Source organism: Lutra lutra, chromosome 1 (genome assembly GCF_902655055.1).
Source record: "Lutra lutra chromosome 1, mLutLut1.2, whole genome shotgun sequence".
Classification (NCBI taxonomy): Eukaryota; Metazoa; Chordata; class Mammalia; order Carnivora; family Mustelidae; genus Lutra; species Lutra lutra.
In genome coordinates, this window is record NC_062278.1 from 120257896 (window position 1) to 120275086 (window position 17191).

The following is a 17191-nucleotide window of genomic DNA, read 5'->3' on the forward strand; positions in this document are numbered from 1 at the left end:
TCTATTTGTTCTATTGGTATTTTTACAGAGCATAAAAGGACGGAAAGCCTCCCAACTCAAGCTGCTAAGCTACCATAATTGTTACAATACAAAGAACACTAAAAAATAAATCTATAGGTTAAACTTGTTTATGGAATATATAAATACAAAATAAAAATCTATAAATCAATCTAGCAGTCTGTTAAAAGAATAATGTATTATGAACAAGCAGGGTTTATCCCAAGAATTTAAAGATGATTCATCAATAAATCATTACTCTATTTTATTTTATTAGCATATTAAAGAAGAAAAAGCCCATATCTCAATGGATGGAAAAAATCTATCTCATAAAACATCAAAGCTCATTCCAGATTAAAAACGAAAAACAAAAAACAAAAAACTCAGCAAGACCGAAAGGAAACTTATTTAACTTGATAAAAGTTTATCTACCGTAAACCTATGGAGTAAACCTCATACAACCCCCATTTGTGCTGGTTATCAATGTATTGCCTCTCAACTCTAAATGCATCCCTCACGGGCCAACTTTGTCAACCAGGATGCTTGCTCTAACTTGGTTCTTTTGCCACCTGGCCCAGTGATAAGCCTTGTCAGTAGAGGGCGCTAAAGGGACATGACAGGAGAGCGTCTCTCCTTTGTTCGAGTCCTTCCTCTTTTGTTCCTGGGGCACAGGGCTGACAGTGGCATGTGTGTGGGACACTGCTGCCACTTATTCACCAACAAGATTTGCTGACATAACAGGAGGATTCTTGCTTACCAAAGAACCCACCATTCCCAGTTTGTCCACTTTATCCCACTACCTATGAACCTGCTCTGACCCAGGGCAATGAAGCAAACATCTCTGTTCCTCCCTTCCTTGGACACCATCCTTTTGACCCTACGGTGTTTCTTTAGAGTTCTCTTTTATCCTTTCTTTGTAGCCAATCCCTTACTCTCAGTTAATGATTCTTTTGCTAAACATTCCCTGCTGAAAGAACTGTTGTGTTTTTTTGTTTTGTTTTGTTTTGTTTTTTTAAGATTTTATTTATTTATTTGACAGAGAGAAATCACAAGTAGGCAGAGAGGCAGGCAGAGAGAGAGGAGAAAGCAGGCTCCCTGCCGAGCAGAAAGCCCGATGCGGGGCTTGAACCCAGGACCTGGGATCATGACCTGAGCCGAAGGCAGCGGCCCAACCCACCGAGCCACCCAGGCGCCCCGAACTGTTGTGTTCTCTGTCACCTAACTGAACAGTGATTCAAAACTGTACCAAAAGTAGCTTCTGTCCCACCTTCTCATTCCTAAGTCCTACTAAGGCACCCAAAGTCCTTGCTTTGTCCTGTTCAGCAGATAGAATTAGCAAGGGGACTACTACAATGTTTTGTAGAAAGTCAAAGCAGGCAAGATCTCTGCAGACCATATTATGGCAGAAAGAACAGAAGGGACACAGCCCTGATGTGAGCCTGTGAGGATGTACGGTTGACCCTGCCAGGTAAAACCTAACTGCTTCTGGAGGTTCTTCCAAACTGGGTTGGAGACACAGGTTTTGGTCAGCTGCCTACTGATTGCCAGTGGCCTCTGAAGAATTTCTCCAGTCAAGATACTACACCTGGAACTGTAGCTGCAATTGGAGTCATCACCTGATTGCATTTACAATAGTCCACAGTCATTATCCAAGATCATTCAACTCAACAGGACACACTGCTTAGCTAAATGGGGATGTGGTTAAGTATCACTACCTCTGCTGCTTTATTTTTTGTTGGCACTGATCTCTGCCTTTGCAGTAGGGGTGCAGCATCTGCTTATGATTTACTATGTTGGTAGGAAGGGGAAGTTCCAGAGACTTCTACTTGGTCCTTACTACCATAATGGCCCTCACTCCATAAATCAGAACACCAATGTGGAAATTCTGTCTGTTGCCGAGTATGTCTATTCCAATTCTATGTTCAGTAATGGGAAATAACTACAGGGTGGATCCACAAAACAAGTGGGCCTGGAGTAAAGCAGATCCGCCAATCACCTGAGCACTATAATCCCTCATTTTGAGTAGGGACGACCACGGTATTATTTCAGGTCCCTAGGAATTAATATCAAATCAGAGCCAATGTTTAGTAATCTGAAAGAGTCTGGATATTTTCTGTTTTCCAGTGTATAGTAACTCTAATAAATAGCCACAGGTCCCTTTGAGTAGGCTTAGGGGAAGATTCACAGTATATACCTGCCATAATGCTGTAGAGTTCATCCTCAGGGGGCCTGGCCCTTGCAGTTAAGGGGATTTGGTCTTTGAATTGATTTAGTTCTGGAAATTGGAGGAGAAACCATGACTCTTCATTGTGGTTTTGGCTCCTAGACCTGGACTTTCTTCTGATACATACATCAAGTAATTATCAGGCTGCTCATTAATTTTGTTCATAGGGGTACCATGATTAATTAGCCATTGTCAAATATCACTAAGAGCAAAGGCATTCTGATTTCTGGTACATCCCTTCTGTCCTTCATGGTAAATGTGTTCACCTTTCTTTGGCAGTTAAGTGCTGCCTCATGTCCTCTGGCTCTGCAGGATCCCATCATCACCACTGAAAGCAGGGAAGCCATTTCAATTATGATGTTACCCATGATCTCACCTGGCCTACCTAGGAAAGCAACCAAAGACCTTTTTGAGGATGTGAGTGCTCCCCTCACGAACAAATTTCTCAATGTCTTAGTATGGGAGTGTCCTCCGGGAAGAAATGTCTCACACAAACTCATTACATGTAGGTGTTCAGCAGCAGATCTGTAGGTCACACAAATTCACTCTGATATTCCCATTTCCCTAAATCTTTAGATTCTCTCCACCAAATCCTAGTAGGGAAGCTGTGGCTCTCACCTCATTAAATGTGGGCCCCTGCCGAGTCGCTGAGTCCAGTTTCAAGTGAACCGTTAGAGTCCCCTCCAGCTTCACAAGCTATCACATGGGATCCAGAATCTCCAGTAAGTATGTCCATATCAATGAACATGACTCAGTCTAGCATTACATCCCACCTTCGTTGGTCTAACACCCTTAGAATCCATTCCCACACATGTCTCCCAATTACAAGCAAAGTCTTGTAATTCTTTAGGTTTATAAGCTATTTCCCTCTGAATTATAGATATCTGAATTACCTGTACCCTGAAACTTGCTGAGATTTGACTCTAGTGATGGGTCCAGGGACAAGAGGAGTGATTGTGCTGGGTGTTGAGAGTGAGCATCTGACTTTGATGAAGTTATTACTATGGCATTTTCACAGAAAGTAAGACTAATCTCCTCAGACCCGCAAAGGCATACTACTTCCACTGGGAAGGGAGGCTCAGAGTTACTTGGGAGTTGAATATTATCAATTACTTCTGAATCCATCGAGATATTCCTATTATGAGTTTCAGCGTCCCATTATTTCCGGATGAATGCCGTAACCTGCACATGAGAACCTGGGCTAGACTATGAATTCATGTGTAATACTGACTGAAATACCACTAAAACCAAAAACAGAACAATGGTGCCCCATTATCACTACTACTAGTCAACATTACACTTGACACTCAAGCTATACAATAAGCCACAAAATGGAAACAGACGTACAAATAACAAAAACTAAAATTGTCTGCAGTCAAAAAGATTTTCTAGATAGCAAATCTAAATGAATTAACTGAAAAACATTAAAACTAATATGAGAGCGCATAAGGCATCTACAGTAATATGCAAAAATGAATAGACTTTCCACATACCATGCATTTACAGACATAGCTAAGAATGTTTAGCATTGTTATACTAGCAAAATTGGAAACAACCTGAATGTCCAGTGGCAGAAGAATGGCTAACTAAATTTTGGTCTACCCCTCAATGGGATATTATATAGCAGTTGTATTGCTATTGGAAACAGTAAGACAAAGTATATTTTAAAAAAAAGAGTCTGGAACAATTTATGTGGTATGATCCTATTTATGTCAGAAATATTAACATAAATAAATAGATGGACAGATAAATACTAAAAATATAAGTATTTGGGTACATAAACCAGTATGTATATCAAGAAAAAGATGTGGAAGAACTACTGGAGTAATTTGGGGTGATTATAAGAGCTTTCACTCTTTCTTTTCAAAATCTGTATCCTTCTGTGCTGTCTCAAATTTTTCATTGAAAAATATTTATGTATTGCTTGTGTTATTGGGCTGACGATCTGGGAAACACTGACTTCATCCATCCATTATCCATTCACCCACCAACTAACTCATTGGATTGTTATTAAACATGTGCTAACTAGGCATCTAACACTGAACAAGGAACATGGTACCTAATCCCTAAACTGCCTGGGTATAAAATCCCATTCCTAATAGCCTCCCAGATTTTGGTTTTAGTAAAACCCTGTGAGATAGCAGGTATAAATTATTTTCTTTAGCCACAAATTTGGAACTGTTTACTGAAAATTTATTAGCTTTCTCATAGGTAAACTGAATTCTAAGCTAGAAATTTTTTCCTTATTCATCCAACAGGGATATTTTTTTAAAACTCCACTCAGCTGGGCACCTGGGTGGCTCAGTGGGTTAAGCCGCTGCCTTCGGCTCGGGTCATGATCTCAGAGTCCTGGAATCGAGTCCCGCATCGGGCTCTCTGCTCAGCGGGGAGCCTGCTTCCCTCTCTCTCTCTCTCTCTGCCTGCCTCTCCGTCTACTTGTGATCTCTCTCTGTCAAATAAATAAATAAAATCTTTAAAAAAAAAAAAAGAAATACATATTTTGTAAGTGGAACACAAACCCATCAGAGCATGGAAAAGTTTTGGGGACCCACCTGCTGCTCTTTTCTAAGGAACGTTTCAATCTCCAGATGAATCCTGTTCTCTTCTTCAGTTTTCAACCTCAGTTTCTGTGACAACAATAAACCAGTATCAGGAAATCTTGCCAGCAGGGTTCGGAATGAGAAATTCTCAAGATTAGAGATCTGTGGCCAGATCTCAATTTTCTTTACCAGCTGAGATCCCAAGAATCCTGCCATATTGCTCTAGGGCTGGGAAATCATTCCCTTCAACCCAGTTCATGTTCACAAACGTCACTAGGCCATGTGCCAGGCATTGTAGGGGACACATGCCAGTGCCCAGGACAAAAGGACCATGATCCACTTGCCTGGATAAAGTGATATCAATTGAAGGAGAGAAACCATGCTTCAAGGGCACAAGGTTCTTAGGCCTAGGAAAGGAAATTCCAGAATGCAAGTGAAGTTTATAGTCAGGGTTGTCTGACTAACCCAGAGGAGTAAGCTTTCAAATAAGTGGGGGCCCAGAGAAAGCAGTCCTCCTCCCCAGGGATGACATGTTTGTTCCTTCCCACCTACCTACTGTTCATTTAGCCATTGGAGCCTTCCTTTTCTAGTGAGGGTCTGCCCCTTGTTTCTCCTACTATTTTCCATGGTGACTTTCCAGCTTTATAAATTTAGGTTTGAATGAAATTCAGCTCTCTTGATTTTATATTTCTTAATGGAGGGATTAAAAGGTACCAGCTGGGCAGCAGCAAAAACCCACACTTAATAAGCATCTTGTTTTGCCCACATTACCAGGAGAAATGGCAAGTGGTTTTATAAAATAAGGATAAAGTGACCAAGGGAAGAAAGTACAACTGATTTTCAAAGTCGTCACAAAAAAAACAGTGGATGTTGGCTACAGCCCATCAGAATCTCTGCCTGCAAATACACAAGACCTCATTCTGTTTTTACTTCTAGTCTCAAATGTGAGAGCTGCAGGAGAGATGGAGCAAAGATCAAGATACTCTCCCTCTCCTTCCTCCTCTGTTAGCTGAAGCAATATGAAGAGTGACAGCTCGAATGTGTTCATTCCTCAGGCAGCAGTGATTACCTCTATCTCTTCCAGCAAAAGCTCCTCAGTTCTGTTACATTTCTTCTGGGTCTGGGAGATCTGCAGCTCAGTGTTTTTCTTCATATAGCGATTTTCCATGTTGGTTTTTGCCTTCATCTCTTGCAACTGGTCCCTGAGGTGAGCAATATATTCATTCCGACTCTGTAGAGGTAAGACCAAGTTTCTAAATTAAAACACATGGAGGGGGTGCCTGGGTGGCTCAGTTCCTTGGGCATTCAACTCTTGATTTCGGCTCAGGTCATGTTCTCAGGGTCATAAGATGGAGCCTGGCATTGGGCTCTCTCTGCTCAGTAGGGAATCTGCTTGAGATTCTCTCTCTCTCTCTCCCCCTCCCTTACCCACTGTCCCTCCCCCCAGCCTCTCTCTCTCTCTCTCTCTCTCTCAAATAAATAAATCAGGGGCACCTGGGTGGCTCAATGGGTTAAGCATCTGCCTTCGGCTCAGACCATGATCTCAGGGTCCTGGGATCGAGCCCCATATTGGGCTCCCTGCTTCCTTCTCTCTCTCTCTCTGCCTGCCTCTCTGCCTACTTGTGATTTCTCTCTCTGTCAAATAAATAAAATCTTTTAATAAAATAAATAAAAATAAATAAATCATTTAAAAAATAATAAAGTAAAAAAAAATTCTACCTCCATTCAGTTCAGCCAGTGGCTAAAGCCTACCTTTTGTATCTATAAATCAACAAGAAAATGGATCTATTTTACTATTATTGCACTACAGGAAAGTTAGTCAATAATCATGGATAGTATACATGAAAACGAAGGCTAAGTAGTTCTAAGCATCAGGAATGGGAGATTTTTTTTCCTATTTGGATAGTCTGTATACACAAAGATTTCTCATTACCATCTCATTTTGGTAGAAAGAGCACTGCTCTAAATAATCAAAGACCTGTCTTCTCACCCAAGCCCCCAATAGCTGTGTCAACCTGGCCAAGTCAGTTAAACTCTGCACGTTTTACCTGCTATAAAATAAAAACATTAATATCTGCCCTGTCTGGAATATCTCAGCAAGTGATTATAAGGAGTTAATTAAGAATGTGTAAAAACTCTTTGCAGGTCCCAAAGTGCTTGGCAATTTTCAGGTTTCAATATTCATTTAAAAACTATTCATTCAGGGCACCTGGGTGGCTCAGTGGGTTGGGCCGCTGCCTTCGGCTCAGGTCATGATCTCAGGATCCTGGGATCGAGTCCCGCATAGGGCTCTCTGCTCAGCAGGGAGCCTGCTTCCCTTCCTCTCTCTCTGCCTGCCTCTCTGCCTACTTGTGATCTCTGTCTGTCAAATAAATAAATAAATAAAAATCTTTAAAAAAAAAAAAAAACTATTCATTCAGTACCATACTAAGCTAAATAGTGGAGACCTAATAGACGTGGTCTTTGCCCTCATAGAGCTTACAGTCTAGTGATAGAGATGTGATTAAAATAAAACAAACTTTTTGAGGCACCTGTCTGGCTCAGTTGGTGGAATGTGCACCTCTTGATCTCAGGGTAATGAGTTCGAGCCCACGTTGGGTGTAGAGATTACTTAAAAATAAAATCTTAAGGGGTGCATGGGTGGCTCAGACAGTTGGGCATTTGACGCTTGATTTCAGCTAGGTCATGATCTCAGGGTTGTGAGAGGGAGCCCCATGTTGGGCTCTCTGCTCAACAGAAAGCCTGCTTCAGGATTCTCCCTCCCTCTGTCCTTCTGCCCACTTGCTCTCTCTCTCTCAAATAAGATAAATCTTTTAAAAAATTAACTAAGTAAATAAAATTTTAAAAAAGAAAGCAAACTTTTTTAAAGGCACAAAACACTCTTAAAGAATAGGACAACAAGCCATGGGAGAGAGTAACAAGGGAGGCCCACATTAGATCAGGTAGTCTATGAAGGATTCTCTGAGAAGGGAATGTTAAATCTGATACCTGAAGGGTTAAGTATGGATGTCACATGAAAAGTGGGATCAAGGAGGAGTCTAAGAAAGAGAAAAAATAAGTACCCAAGTCCTGAAGCCACAAAAACCTGGATACATTCCAGGAACTGAAAGAAAACTCTGGAGACTATCCCAGCGAGGGTTGAGAGTGGGACAAGATGAGGCTGGAGAGGGAGGTAGGATGGATCATGTAGGCCCTCCGAGGCACTAGTATGGAGTTTGAATTGTAATCCAAGGGCCATGGGAAGCCTCAGAAGGGTTTTAGTCGGGGAGATAACATCTGACCGTTTGAGAAGAACAGACGCAGCAGGAGTAATTTCACAGAGAGATGATTGGTTAGCTGACAGCATGACAAGCAAACACAATTAATAATGAAAACACACTGCTTTAGTCAGAGATCTCCGTTTCTCTAAATACCAACCAACTTTAGTTCTGCCGTGTAAGCTGGGTGGAGTTAGTTCTAAGCATTAGAAGAAACAGCAGAAATCCTTCAGGATTATCCACAATGAAAAGCAAATACGGTTTAAAGGATCATAGGCCCCTAAACTTAGTCAGACTTTCTTCAACTCACTTTGTCTGACTTCTTGGTGTAACTCTATGAAATCATTCCAATTATTCAGTTGTTCTGCCAGTACCAGAGCCCTCCAAGGAGATGAGTATCTCTGGCTGAGAACATGTTACCAGTCCAGCTGGCTAACACATCGCAGTACTTCTTAACCTCTTAAAAACTGTAGGATTGTGGGCAATTTACTTAACCTAAGACCTTTCTCAATTGTAAAATCCTGCCAGTGTCTTGCACAACTTAGCTACTCAATAAATGTTCATTAAATGCATTTTAAGAAAGGTCTTTTTTGGCTCACTTTTCCCCTTCTTTCTACACTCTTTCCTTTTCCCATCTCTTTCCATTTTGCTTCCCTCCTTTCTTTTGATTCAAGCTGGATGGTGGTCAGTGATAAAGTCTGGATTTCTAGGAAGACTTGAGTTAGAGCGAAATGTAACAACTTCACTTCCTCATCGGCTGGAATATTTATACCTATCTAACCATGTAGTCTTTCTTTGACGCCCTGCTTATATACCACTTAACCCCAGAAAACCTTTTCTAGAAAACCTCAGCCCATATAAATAACTGCAGTTTTGTTTCTCACAGAATCTAACGGTGTTGAACAGTTAGGTATTCATTAAATAGCATCAACACTTTCAAAGACTCAAGAAAATGTTCTGGTCAGTTTTCTTTATCAAACCAAATATTGAGTCTTTTGGAGTAAAAATATGAAGATCATAAATGCAGACTTAAAACTCTATGAGTTTCCACCTCTGGCAAGAAAAAGATATTACGTTATGTAACCTAATAAGGTCTTAAAACATTGGTCTACAATTTCCCGACTGAGCTGCCCAGGCGTCTCCATGGCAACAGCATTTTTAAAAAAAAAAAAGATTTTATTTATTTATTTATTTATTTTATTTATTATTTGACAGAGAGAGATCACAAGCAGACCAAACTTGACTTACAAATCACCAAACTGTCTTCAGATCTGTACTCGTTATTTGAATTCAGAGGAGCACAATTTAGTAATGGAAACAAGCAGCCAACCAATTACAGTTAATAAGGCTCCAACGGCTGCCACAAAAGTTTGAGCCAAAGGATTTTAATGATGGTGTCTGTTTTCATAGTTGAACACAAAGTAGAGATGAGGGTTTGGTTGGAGGGAAAAAGGAAAATGGGAATGTGGTCTATTTAAGTGGCAAAAGCCACAGGAAAAAATACAATTCTGTATTAACATCTGTAGTTGTCATTGACTAATAGTGACAGCTTCTAGAATACTCTCTGAATAAACTCTGAACTACACAGTCCCCCATTCTAAGATGCAGATGAAACAGATCCAGACTTCTAAAGTTTCAGGCTCCAATTCCACCCATTCCTTCATTTCCATTTGAACAATTCCCTTTCCAATTGTACCAATTTCCTCCTCCCTTCTGTGATAAAGTTTCCGTACACCTCACTGTCTTGACTGATCTCCTCTAAGTAAACTCTTTTAAATGTAATGCCTAATACTATACACAATATTATACATGTCTAACTACAACAGAGGACAAGGAAGTATTTTTTTTTCCCTGTTGTATAAACACTATAGAGTGCTACAAACTGCAGTAATCAAAACAAAGAGGAAGCACTTCAGATGTTTTTCACAAGACTGGTCATGATTGTCAGGCTTCTGAGGACAATCCAGTAGAAGCAGCACTGTAAAAGCGAGACTCTGCGAAGTCTACAGATGATGGGAAGGCAGACAGCTTTTAAAAATGCTGTTACTGGGGCGCCTGGGTGGCTCAGTAGGTGAAGCCTCTGCCTTCGGCTCAGGTCATGGTCTCAGGGTCCTGGGATGGAGCCCCGCATTGGCCTCTCTGCTCAGGGGGGTGCCTGCTTCCCCCTCTCTCTCTGCCTGCCTCTCTGCCTACTTGTGATCTCTCTCTATCAAGTAAATAAATAAAATCTTTTTTTAAAAAATGCTGTTACTATGGGGCTGCCTGGGCAGCTCAGTCCATGGAGCGTCTCGCTTTGGTTCAGGTCATGATTTCAGGGTCCTGGTATGGGGCTTCCCGCTCAGTGGGGAATCTGCTTGCCCTCTGCCCCTCCCCCAACTTGTGTTCCCACTCTCTCTCTTTCTATCTCTCTTAAATAAATAAATAAAATCCTTTTTTAAAAGAAAAAATGCTGTTACTACCACAAAAAGTGATAAGACCCTAACCTCAGGGATTCATGTTAAAACCTGGCTAAGCCTCTAATGAAACTATTGAAGACAGGTTAGGTCTTTACAATTCTCAACTTACAAGAGTCTTCTAAACAAAATGAGACCTTTCATTTCACTTTGCCTCCTCTTGGAGTCAATTCGGAGCTCTAATAACAGGCTTTTGAACTCTGATGTCTATTGCTTATCATATACCGGCTTTGAGTTGCTTGCAAATTAGCAAACATGCCTTCTATATCTTCATTTACTTCTTTAACCCATTTTGGAGCCTAAAGTTCATCAGAGTCAGCTCAACCTGTTGTCTTAGGTACTCAACTCTATCTCCAGTCCCCCCAAAAAGGAAATTAGTGTCATCACAGAGTACAAAAAGCTGAGAGGCTAAGTGAAGAAAAGAACTGGGTAACATGCAAAAGTTAGTAATAGTGTGGCCAGAGAAAAACCAAAGTATGGTTTGGAGGATGGAGTAGTTCAGGCCTGTTTTAAAATAAGAAGCAGGGGTGCCTGGGTGGCTCAGTCTGTTAAGTGTCCAACTCTTGATTTCCAGCTCAGGTCATGATCTCAGGGTCATGAGATTGAGCCCCGGAGTCAGACCCTGCACTCAGCAGGGAGTCTGCTTGAGATTCTCTCTCTCCCTCTGCCTCTGCCCTCACCCCAAGAGCACGTACTCTCTCTCTCAAATAAATAAATCTTTAAAAAAAAATAAAATATGATGCAAAGCTTCTGCATAGCACTGAGCTTTCCAAAGTATAGTCAGTGACCATGGATGGCAATGCAATTACTGAATAAAGAACAAAAAGCTGAGGAATTAGTGGTGCTACCATTGGCTTTGGGCCACCCAGTCTAGACATTCATGTGAATCTGGATCTAAGAAGCTTTATAGAGTTACAGGGCATCCAGCTTTGTGCTCTTTGGCTCCTTCTGTAACCAGTCAAAATGAGTTGGGAGTGGGTTCATATCCTTCACTGTTACTACATTTAACCTCAATAATCAGGGCAAAGCTGAAGTAAGTGAAGGACTCTTCTTTATCAGCCAACCTTCTCCTTGAAGATATATATATGTGTGTGTGTGTGTGTGTGTGTGTGTGTGTATAGACACACATATACATACATATATGTATATATATATAACTTACTAAACTGCTAAGTGTGTTAGAAATCCTAATAGAACTAATTTCTAACTGCCTACAGTGTATCCCAAGCACTGATATATATAATATCTCCTTGAAGGAATGTGTATATATATGTAATATATGTATGTACATACATGTATTTATATATAATTGTAAATAAATACTATATAATATATACGTTATAAATTATATATAATTATATATTCTTATATATTTACATAAATATATAAATTTAAGGGAAATGAGAAACCCTAGGCCCAGGAGAAAAATAAATCCTCCATGGCATTCTGTTTTGAGAATATCTCCTCAATGCTAAATACCTCAGTGGCAGCTCCAGCACTGGAAAGGTTTATGGTATGTTCTAGAGGCAGCAGGATGAGGTAAGGGTTATTGCTTAAAGAAACTCCTGGTCAACCTAAAGCCACAGGTCTGCAGCAGATTAGGTATAGCCCTAAGAAACACAACAACAAAGATTACAGACCCAGAACTTCAACATGGTCCAAACCCTGACCCCCAGCGACAAGGCAGATGTCTTACATGATGAGCCTCCCCCATGTACAGGACACCTATTAATGGTGTTTGCCAGAGGAGCGTGGCTTACAAGGCCCTCCATAATTTGTTGCCATCTCCCATTCTAAGTTCATCTATGTTATCCTCTCCCTTTCTCTCCAAACTTTAGCAGCTATAAACTGGCCTTCTTCTAGTTCCTTATAAATCCCAAGTTCTGTCTCCTAACTGAATATTTAGAAGTTCAAGTTTCACTATTGCCAATAAGTTCCTACCAGTATGACCCTCACGCCGCTAGTAACTATAAACTCTGGGCTCAATACAAAAGGCAATTACATAAAAACATTGGAGTGTACAAAATCAGGCAGAGTCTGGAAGGAGGAGACACCTGTAAGAGAGGTGCAGCATGTGCTGAGTTTCCAACTTTCCATGACCTCGATTAGACCATAGTTGGCACTACAGAGTGGAGGGTAGCAGTGGATTGTGTAAAGCAGTGAGAACCCTCATTCAAAACATCGCAGTCTTTTCAGACTGAAGAACCAGAAAACAGATTTTTGGACATCTACAGCCAAATAGTTTTCAATAATGCTGAAAAGGAGAGAAAAAGCTTCACATTTGTTGTATAAATTCTGTGCAAATCTTTGGCTCACTCCTGAGGCACACTGGTGCCAGGAAGAACACAGGCAGCCTTGCTAAGGAGAAAAGGAAATGAACTGAGGTGATCTACTGCCCAATGTCGGTGAGAGTTTTTAGTTTTAATTTAATGGAGTTAACTGACCACTAAAACAAAAATGTCAGTACACTTTGGGGGATAGAACAGAATGCAGAGCCTCTACAACATAATATTCACACTGTCCAGGACATATTCCAAAATGACTCCATATTGAAGAAAAAGAAAACTATGAACCATTCTCAAGGGAGATTAACCTTAAGATGGCAAAGGTTGGAATTAGCAGACAAGGATTTTTTTTTTAAGATTTTCTTTTTAAGTGAGATCTATATCCAACGTGGGGCTTGAACTCACAACCTTGTTGGTAGGCTCTGAGCCAGTCAGGCATCCCAATAGATAAGGATTTTAAACAAAGCTCAGTAAAGAGCAATATGCTCATAATAAATAAAAAACAAGAAACCTCAGCAGAGAAATAGAACTATAAAAAAAGAACTAAATGGAAATTCTAAAACTAATTTTCTAAATTTTAAAACAAAAAAAAGTACTAGAAGGGCTTAATAGTAGAATGGAGATGATGGTAAGTCAGTGAAATTGAAGACAGACAAACAGAGATTATTCAATCACATGAACAAAGAGAAAATTTTTTTTAAGAAACAGAGAGACCTAAAGGTCATTATCAAAAAGTCTAAATAGGGATAATTGGAATTCTAGTAGGAGGAGTGCAACCAAATGGAACTTTAAAACTATCTGAAAACATACTGGCTGGGGCACCTGGGTGGCTCAGTTGGTTAAGTGCCTGCCTTTGGCTTAGGTCATGATCCCAGGGTCTTGGGTCAAGACCTGCATTTTGCTCTCTGCTCAGCGGAAGTCTCCCTCTGCCACTCTCCCTGTTCATGCTCTCTCAGTCTTAATAAAATCTTTTTTTTTAAGACTTCTAACTTCCTGGGCGCCTGGGTGGCTCAGTGGGTTAAGCTGCTGCCTTCAGCTCAGGTCATGATCTCAGGGTCCTGGGATCGAGTCCTGCATCGGGCTCTCTGCTTGGCGGGGAGCTTGCTTCCCTCTCATTCTTCTCTGCCTGCCTCTGCCTACTTGTGATCTCTCTGTGTCAAACAAATAAATAAAATCTTTAAAAAAAAAAAAGAGTTAAAAAAAAAAAGTCTTCTAACTTCTATATAAGAAATAATGAAGGGGCGCCTGGGTGGCTCAGTGGGTTAAAGCCTCTGCCTTCGGCTCAGGTCATGATCCTGGGGTCCTGGGATCGAGCCCCACATCGGGCTCTCTGCTCCTCGGGGACCCTGCTTCCTCCTCTCTCTCTGCCTGCCTCTCTGCCTACTTCTGATCTCTCTCTGTGTCAAATAAATAAAATCTTAAAAAAAAAAAAGAAAGAAATAATGAAGACTCCCTGATCTGAAGCATAAACTTGTCCAAATAGCTAGGCAAAAGCTGACATTAAGCCCTATTTTATAACTTTCTAAGCTGCTAAGTGTGTTAGAAATCCTAATAGAACTAATTTCTAACTGCCTACAGTGTATCCCAAGCATTGTTTTCTAAGGTTATTGCTTAAAACTTGGGATGCATTTTCTTACAGAGGTAAATGAGATAACAGGTTAGGTCCTAATGACCATAAAGCCCATCAAATCCACTCTGTACTTGAAATATAATACAGATGACATTATCAAACCTAACCATCATGTATAAAGAGGTTTGTAATGTGCTTAATGTCCCTTCTGGGAGTAGTCTTGCATCTGGGATGCTGGAATACAAGAGACTGCCTGAGATAAGGTCTCCTGTAGGAAGGGGTCAGTGGTATGCCTGAGTGCGACGGCAGGAATAAGAACTAACTGAGCATTCCCAAGTGCTGTGGTCTCCCCGAGTTCTACTGGGGACTTACTTACATATCCCAGAAAACTCTCTAGTTACTCTCTTTATACATTACTCTCTTTAGTAAAGGCATCCCAGGATAAACAACAATTTCTCATTTGTAGTTTTTCTTTGCTTAAGATGGCTTCTACATGGCCGTTTTGGCTCAGTAACTGCCGGTGTTGGCCGGGTGATTCTTACCTGCACTTCAGCTTGCCGTTCTCTTTTGACATTAAGTAGCTGTTTTTGAAGAGATCTTATCTGTTTTTTCCCCTTTTCCTCCCTAGAAGAAGTGAGAATGATTTGTTTAGAGGGGTGCTTCTCAAACTCTAGCGTGCACGAGGGCTCACCCCCAATGTTAAAAAACAGATTCTTGGGCTCTACCCCCAGAGATTCTGATTTGGTAGGTCTAGGACCGGGCCCTGGAATTCACATTTCTAACAAGCTCTCAGATGTTGCCAGTGGTGCTGGTTCATGGAACACACTTTTAGTCATACTTTACAGATCACTGCAATTTGTTTTAGTAAACCAGAAGGGAGATTTTGGTGTATGGGTTGTATCTCAAAAAGCTGCTGCTGAGAAAAAGCGAAGAGGAGGAGGAACAGGATGGGAGAAAGGAAGGGCAGGACATTCTCTTCCACCTAACCTTCCCTCTGCCACTTGGGGTCCGTTCAGCATTGCGTCCGAAGGTTCCCTCCACCTTTTCTCTCACACGGGTGTTTCTCCTGATAAAAATCTTTGCATGAATAATCTCATCTTGGTGGCTCTCAGAACACATGACTTAACACATTTGCCATGGGCACACAAGCAGTAAATGGCAGGGCAGGATTCAAATTCAGTGCTATCTGAAGGAGAACCACGTAACTACTTTAGGTTTCTGTTTGTACTCAGAAACAAAATTCTGCTTACCTCTAATAATGCCATTATCTAGTTTTAAAGAAAAACAAAATAACGAAGCAATATAATAAGTAAAATAATGTAATAATAAACAAAACAAGGGGCGCCTGGGTGGCTCAGTGGGTTATAGCCCCTGCCTTCGGCTCAGGTCGTGATCCCGGGGTCCTGGGATCAAGCCCCACATCAGGCTCTCTGCTGGGAGAGCCTCTCTGCAGGGGAGCCTGCTTCCCTTCCTCTCTCTCTGCCTGCCTCTCTGCCTGTTTGTGATCTGTCAAATAAATAAAATCTTTAAAGAAAAAAAAAGAATAAACAAAACAAAATAAAAACTATCTTAGCTTAGGCTGCCATTACGAAAATATCAGATTGGGTAGTATATAAGTAACAGAATTCATTTCTCACAGTTTGGAAGCTGTGACCAAGATTTGGGTGCCATCAGATTCAGTGTCTGGTGAGAAAATGCTTCCTGGTTCACAGATGGTCATTTTCACTTGCATCTTTACATGATGGAATGGGTTCTCTTTTATATGGGCATTAATCTCATTCCTGAGGCCTCCACCTTCATGACCTCATCACTTCTTAAAGTTCCCACCTTCTAATACCATCACATTGAGGGTTAGGATTTCAACAAATAAATTGGAGGTGGGGTGGGGTACACAGAGCATTCAGTCTATAGCAACAACCAAAACACCTTACCACTAAGTAGTACCTAGATAAGTACTGCCATTCAGGAATGTTTAGTAAGCATATACTTAACTAGAATCATGAGATTGAGATTGTCGTTGCCAAACTATAGATGATGTAATTCCCATCTATAGATTAACAAGAAAGATGTAAAATATTTATCTCTAATAATAAATTCAGAACCCTAGGGTAGATTCAGTTACATAAATAAGTGAAAAAGAACAGAACAAAGTCTCAAAAGGAAAGAAAGAAAAAAAGAAAGAAAGAGGAAGGAAGGGAGGGAGGGAAGAAAAGGGAGGAAGGGGAGGAAGGGGAGAAAGAGGAAGGAAGGAAGGAAGGAAGGGGAAAAGGCTTAATATGTATGACTATACTTAAGGAGTTCCAGGGCTCTGGTGAAGAGCTGGGAGCTGGATTTGGAACAGAAATGTCAGAACAGACAAAAAATTGGCAAGATCTAACTCTAGGAAGAAAAAAAGCTGTTCAAGAAAGGAAATTTAATAATTATATACTGTATATCTCATCTGTGAACTACTCACACATAATAATCATCAAAATACTAAGTATTAATTTAACCAAAAATGATACTCTAACTATACTAGGGGCATGGAAAAAACCCACTAGATTACATCTAAAACTATATTCCCACTGGTGTTGTTTGCCATAAAGAAGAAAACTGACCAGTGTGAGAAATGAAAAATGGTATACTTTTTTTAAAAAAGATTTTAGGGCGCCTGGGTGGCTCAGTGGGTTAAGCCGCTGCCTTCGGCTCGGGTCATGATCTCAGGGTCCTGGGATCGAGGCCCGCATCGGGCTCTCTGCTCAGCAGGGAGCCTGCTTCCCTCTCTCTCTCTCTCTGCCTGCCTCTCCATCTACTTGTGATCTCTCTCTGTCAAATAAATAAATAAAAAATCTTTAAAAAAAAAAAAAATAATAAAAAAATAAAAAA

At 40.8% G+C, this 17191-nt stretch overlaps 1 protein-coding gene across 5 annotated transcripts in view; it reads right to left on the reverse strand.

The window, feature by feature from the left end:
* IQCG (IQ motif containing G) overlaps positions 1-17191 on the reverse strand; it is a 44429-nt gene that overhangs the window by 8188 nt on the left and 19050 nt on the right. For 4 of the 5 annotated variants that reach the window (XM_047734704.1, XM_047734692.1, XM_047734676.1 and 1 more), the window contains 3 exons: positions 14869-14950; positions 5831-5992; positions 4774-4848 (listed from right to left, as the gene is read on the reverse strand). In XM_047734704.1, coding sequence (XP_047590660.1) covers positions 4774-4848; positions 5831-5992; positions 14869-14950 — 319 coding nt within the window. The remainder of the gene's footprint in view (positions 1-4773; positions 4849-5830; positions 5993-14868; positions 14951-17191) is intronic. The other variant, XM_047734700.1, reaches the window with a different exon arrangement.